The sequence below is a fragment of the Juglans regia genome, chromosome 1, assembly GCF_001411555.2.
Source record: "Juglans regia cultivar Chandler chromosome 1, Walnut 2.0, whole genome shotgun sequence".
Lineage (NCBI taxonomy): Eukaryota > Viridiplantae > Streptophyta > Magnoliopsida > Fagales > Juglandaceae > Juglans > Juglans regia.
Window position 1 is genome coordinate 44,283,360 of NC_049901.1, and position 6,879 is coordinate 44,290,238.

Genomic DNA, 6,879 nt, shown 5'->3' on the forward strand with positions numbered 1-6,879 from the left:
CCCTTCATATTCTAATTTGTAATCAATCCTTTATCTATTTTGTTCACCTTTTGTTATTTTTGGACGAGTAAGGGTAATCTTATTCCAAATGAAGAAAATAAACAATTAGGAAAGACAGCAATTAACAAGAGAAATACAGCATAACTTAAGGTACAAGAGAATAGTGGTCCTTCAAAGGCAACAAACAAAACCAGTACAACAATTTGCACAGCCGGAAACATCTAGTGCAGCAACCAGTATTCAAAAGAACTTGAATAAATATAATCATTCCCACCACCAACACAGCAGGCTTACATTTCCACCACAACAGCTAGGCCTAGCTAACATAACCTTTTCCACCATGAACAGCACAAGGCTGCACTAAAAACTAGCCATAAGTTTGCCATTAAAAAGAAGAGAGTACATCCACTACAAGGGGACAGAGAACCCAGCCACAACCACACCAAGTTTTGAAAGCAATGGCAGCACTTCAAAACGAGCCACCAACCAGCATTACTCCAGAAGAATAGAAGCAAATCCACACAACCATAAATAAGAGCAGTCCAATAAGAAGGCAAAGGGGCATCTCACCTAGATCAGAACTACCAGAACTAATAAAGAACAACTTACTTTTCCAGAACAAAAGGCTCAAAGATAAATTATTAGTGCCAACAAACAGTGAAGGGGTAGTTTAATTGGCCGAATCGATCCCTTTATATATTTTAAAAACTATATGATCATTAGTGCCATGCAAAGACTGATTCTCAAACAAGATGTCAGAGATTTAAGCTAGAAACCATTACACTGATGCAACCTCAATATGTTTTTTTCCAGTCTTGATCAAAAGGTTGGGTATTTGGCATGATTGCTTCTACTGTCTATTTTGGACTCAAAGCAACTGTTGATTTTTAAGCACAGAGGTAGTATTGCGGCCCAAGCCCTGGAAGGGAGTGTATATATGGCCAGTAATATACTCGTCATAAATTTCTTTTAAAGCTTTTTCTTACGACTTACTGTGGCTCCAGTACTATTATTAGGATCAATGTTGATATATAGTTGATGTTGCATATTTATTTTTGCTTCATTTTTTTTGGAAAGATGATACTGATGTTTTGATGATTGAAGTTATCAAATTGTTGCGCGCCTTCTGTACTCGATCTGTCTTGTGATCAACGGAGGAAAATTACTTGTTTTCATGAATCTCAGAAAGAAAGTGCCCCAACGTCAAGAACATAAAGAACGTTTTAATTTGCAGGCTTCTTTCCATCAAGCATGCTTAGTCTCACACAAGCTCAAAAGTAGTATTATAGCTAGGCATAAAACTTGGAAATTTGACATGTTTCTGCGTGCTTGTGAGATCACTGAAGACCAACTTAACGCGTCTTCACCATTACTCAAAAACCAAAATGAGGACAGTAGTTATCCGTATGTGGGTGCGGTGCGTCAAAAGTTGTGGGCCTAGCCAAGCTCATGCGTGTATCCAAATCCGGTTAACTTCTAATGGCATAATATTCCATTGTCTTATTATTTAATCAAGCTCCCTATAGTGCTACTTGACTTCATTTCAAAGAAAAATGACTTTTGACTTGCATACTCGGTTTCAATGGCCATTAATTTTTTCTTTTTTGGTTTCAATGGCCATTGCAAGAAGCATTTGTTTTTTTATAATAATGACATTTTTAAAGTTGATTATAGGATAAAGTTTTGTTTTACAACTCTAATCATTTGGTCTGGTGCTGCACTAAGGATTCTAGTGTGTTCCTATGAGAAATACACACAATACATATATACATGATTAAGATAAAGGTGCACACAATACATGATGCATCTCATGTGAGGAAGACAATATATATAGATCATTAGTAAAAGAATAGTTCCAAAAATAATTTGAAAATTAATTACTTTTTTCTTTTCCTGTCAACTGCTGATCTGTTGTTTCTCATGCATGTGTTCCAGATGAAGAAACTTTGAGAACATAAAGAGCGATGTTAAAACTTAAATTAACAAGTTATCTAGTTAAGGTTTTACCTTAGATTATGAGCTAAAAACCAGACAATAGCTAGTACAATAATGGTTGAACAAAGACCACAAAGATGAGAAGTTGAGGACGATGATCTATAACCATACACATGAAATATTACACATCTAGAGATGTCGGTCTGCATTGATGATCAAGGTGAGCATAGGGCATATGCTGATATGCATTTGATGACAACAAGTGGAGCAATAGTTAAATACTCTGTTGAAGTGAAACCATATATCGGGTCCCTATCAGAATTACATACACTGGTATTGATTCTCCTGCACTGTCCAAATTGGGTCCACAACTTAGCATCACTCTAATTGTAAAATTGGTATCTATACGTTGGACCAACTTGTTTAGATAAAGATTTAGACATCACATCAGGTGGCTATGATTCTCTGATCAATTACTTGATTTTTTTTCTAATGAATCAGTCCGGTTTGATAATATCTTCTTCCATCTTTTCCTCACTGATCTCTTTTTTTTTTTTGTCTGAAGCATATGTATGTTTGGGGACCCTTGGTCAGTACTCAAATGAAACCTTAAAGATACCATAAATTTTACAATTAATCCATTTGCTAAATTTAGTGATCATAATCGATAGCTCCAAAAAATGGAAAAAAGAAAGAAAAAAGAAACCTAATTGAAAGCTTTGTATAATGTGTATAATTGGGCAGATTTGTCGGCATGTTGGCTTTGGAAGACCCCACATATGTAGGGGGGGGAAAAGAAAAAAAAAAAAAACAAACACTCACAGGTGAAGGTCCTTAAAAGGCACCCATTAACCTTTGTGATAAACACTAGCACTAGCAACACCACCACCAAATTTCCATTATCAAAAGCCACATAGAGTGCAGAGAGAACTTTGCCCTCCAAGTTCCAAACTTGAAACCACCCCGGCCTTCTCCATCTCCATCTCCATCTCCATCTCTAGACCAAACTCTGGCCCTTGACAAAGTCCGGCAAAGGGTCTAAAAATATACATATATATATATATATATATATATATATATATATCCCCGCACTCGTCCCTTTGACTACAAAGATCATGTGGCGTATGCTGGCAGCAGTGAGGCGAAACCTCCAAAACATAAAGAAGAGCCCAAGAGTTGCCGATGAGAGTATGTTTGCAGGTGGAAATGGAGGTCGTGATCAGTTGCCGATCTATGGGCGTAGACAAAATGGTTGGAATGGCTTTTCGCTTATATACAGCGTTGTGCGAGTTCCGATTTCGATTCTTTCGTGCTTTTCACACCCACATGTGAATGGTACCGATGGGGTGTGGGTGTCAGGTGAGTTTGCACAGCTTTCAGAGATGAATCATCTCATGGTAAACGACAGCATGCGCTATGCAATACTAATGTAGAGATGTCAACGTAATTGAGCATTAGATTGGTTTAGGGTCTTGCTTTCGAAAGGACTTTGGGGTTTTCTACCTTCTTTACAGTAGTTTTTTTTTTTTTTTTGGGCTTCTTCTTTATAGTAGTAGACAAGTACTTGCAGGGATATATATTGTATATTGCTCGCCTAGCTAGCTAGCATGTGGTGATCAGTGTATAAAAATAGTTTTGTACGTCTACCAGTAGTAGTACTGGATTTATAATGTTGGTACCAATTAAGTGCTTTCTACATCCATAAATGAATGGAGTCCATGGATTTATATGAATCTCTCTCTCTCTCTCTGTTGCAGCAGGTTTGCATGCCTAGCTTTTGCTTAAATATTATTATTAATTTGTTCAGTAGTACTACTCATCCTAAGATTAATATATATGCGCTAGCTAGGAATATAATGAACCAAAGTAATTAAAGAGAATGATTATTGCTGATTGGTTTTTGAACTAATTAATAATGGCACATCAAGTTGGTCATTAGTGTTATTATAGTACTAGCTAGTACTCGAATGAATTACTTTAGAATTAGATGATATTTACTAATGGATCATATATGCAAATTGAAGTTTGGTTATGCAACTTATATATATATATATATATGTTTAGTGGGAGACCAGATCAGATAGAAATTGGTGCGTGTGACAAGTCAAACATGTTAGTGTGGGGATGTAAGGCCTGGAATCAAGAAACTCATGAAGCATAGACATGAGAAATTGTAGAAATTGAAAAATAGAGATCATGCCAGAAAGCAAGAAACTGCAGCATAAGCTGGTATAAAGGATGGAATTTTCTTCATATAAACAAGGAAGTTTTGTCCTGTCACAGGAATTAATACAAATTACTACTCTATTATTCATGTATATGATCATGTGTGTATATATATATATATATATATATATATATATAGGCCGCCGATTTGTAGTCATTGGTTAATTAATTACCAATTACCTTTTATAATTGTGAGATTTAGAAGTAAAAGGATGGGGTTTTTAAACCCTAATTTTCTTCAAGAAAAAAAAAAGAAGAAGATTTTTCTTCTCGTTATTTCTTTAAAAAACTACTGCATGTAGATCTCATATATAGCGCCTCAAGATCAGTTTTGAAACGTCGTACGTTGAAACTAGCTAGTAAACCTAATTCTTTTGCAACTTTTGGACATATTTACATATTTTTGGGATAGATAGATATATAGATATATGCTGATTGTTAAATGAAAAATGATTTGGCCAAAAATGATAAATTTCATAAAAGTAAACTCATAAATTAGCGTACTTAATTTATGTGGTATATCAGATTGTAAAGTTGCTATGATTTTAAAGTAAGCTAATCTAACATATCATATGAAATCATAGTTAGTTTAAATAAATTGAAATATATATATAAATCAATCACATGAAGTTAGTGCTGAGGGGGATCGAGCTAGCTTCATAGCGCTAGCTTCATGTGATCAATATGATCATGCAGTACACATTGCATGCATATATACCCCTTCTTCCACTGAAATATTCTTGTATTAAATGGAGGGTTCATTTAATTTGCCCCATTTTACAAGGTATGTAACGACCCACCATGAGCATATGTTTATAATATATCCTTTGGTAATGCCTATATTAAAAAACATATATATAATATCCTTAATCAATCCAATGAAATTAGGCAGCTTGATACTCCAGTCCTAGCTAATTCCCCTCTAATTAGTTTAAAATCAAAGCTAGCTAGCTAGCTATGGGAATAAATTCCATATATTTTTACACGCTGCTAGCTAGCTCCTACTTTGTTAAGACACCCGACCGGCCAGAAATGTATTGCCCAGCTACCATACGATCTTGCCTAGCTAGTTTTTTTTAAGCAATTAATAAGGTCATTCCAAAATACCTTCATTTAGTATTAATGTTTTCCATGAACATCATCCCCAACCAATATTATCTCCAAAGAGAAAGAAACCAAGGAAAAAAGAAAAAAGAAGGAAATTAAAAAGCATTGGTGGTAATTAGAAGTAATGAATTTGTGGAAGTAGTAGTAGTACTACTCTTGAATAATGAGTGGGGAGCCTAAAAGAAGATATATCATGTGGTTGGGTTTGTGTCCATAATAAGTGGGAAACAAGCAAAAGATATAGTCAACTGCTCCAATTGTTTCTTGCTTGCTTTGCCCACCTACCTTATATACCCTGCTGCTTCTCTATTAATATTAAACACTGATATTTACATATCAATATGTCTGTATTTAAATAAAATGATAAATCATATATTGGTGTGCGGTATAGGCCGGGAATGATAAGTAAGAATTTTTTATTGATATTAATGCCACTCACTACTGCGTCTTGGTTGGTCCTACAAATTATAGATCGGTAGAATCTCAAATGATATTCAAATTTGAATAAAACTTTCTACAATATCGTTCCATTTATATATTACTAGGAGCATATCAATCAATGAAAAAATAAAATCAAATACGTTCCTACCCGGCCCAGTACTCATTTAGCTGAGTATGCACACTAGAGGGCCCACCCCCATAAACTTGAAAAGAAAGCCCAATCAGTCAAGCCCAAAAGAACAGTACTCATGTTAATGCGACACGTAGTAGTACTGACATGTAAATTAGAAAATTACACGTCCAAGAAGACATTTGTGAATAATTACCTGATGGATTAATTTACGAGTTCTTAAATTGATTATATATATATTTATATATATAAGCGGCCCTGATCATGATCAGTAAGAACGTACGTACAGTACTAGTAAGTAAGAAGTCATGTAGCTAGATGAAGGAATTATATAGATGTACATGTTTCATCAGTAATCATTAACAACATTGACATATCATGTATGTGGAAATACTTAATTGTGGTACCTTTCAATGTCACTTTTAACTTATCTTTTGCTTGCTTAAGGAACACGGTTTCATAGTGCTAAGCTCCATTATTAATGCCCTCCACGTTAATTATTTTCTTTTTTCTCTCTCTCATCTATATAGAAATACTTTAGCTATAAATTACAAATTATATAAAAATAATTTCATAAATTGACATGTCGTGATGTAGTTAATTTATCAAATTATAAAATTATTTTTATTATAAAATAAATCTAACAGATTATTTAAAATTACATTAATTTGTAGCTGTTATATATATATATATATATATATATATATATATTTATATATACGCACACAATTGAGTGTTGATAATGACAGCTTGATGAAGTACTTTGCACAAAATAAGTCTCATAAAGATATCAAAGTTGTGAGGAATAAATTAGACCGACAAATTTGATTTTTTCAATATCCAATTTGTACATGATGAGTCAACGTTGCAATCGAGAGACCAATTAAATGAAGCAACGTGGATAATATTTTCTTCATGGGTTATGATCATAATTATAAGCCTAATTATGTGTACTACACTACTACTGGTCTCTTTCTAATTAATGTATGACCAAATAATTAATTAATCCTCTATTTATTAACTAGCTAGCTAGGCCGTTC

At 34.0% G+C, this 6,879-nt stretch overlaps 1 protein-coding gene across 1 annotated transcript; it reads left to right on the plus strand.

Moving 5' to 3' along the window:
* Positions 1-2,794: 2,794 nt before the first annotated feature.
* On the plus strand, positions 2,795-3,668 carry LOC109012639. The gene has a single exon (XM_018994380.2). The coding sequence runs from the start codon at positions 3,051-3,053 to the stop codon at positions 3,366-3,368; it is 318 nt and encodes a 105-aa protein (XP_018849925.1). The 5' UTR covers positions 2,795-3,050; the 3' UTR covers positions 3,369-3,668.
* Positions 3,669-6,879: the final 3,211 nt, after the last annotated feature.

What these genes read in the sequence shown, in the direction of transcription:
- LOC109012639 (XM_018994380.2), top strand. Translation starts at nt 3,051, where the DNA reads ATGTGGCGTATGCTGGCAGCAGTGAGGCGAAACCTCCAAAACATAAAG.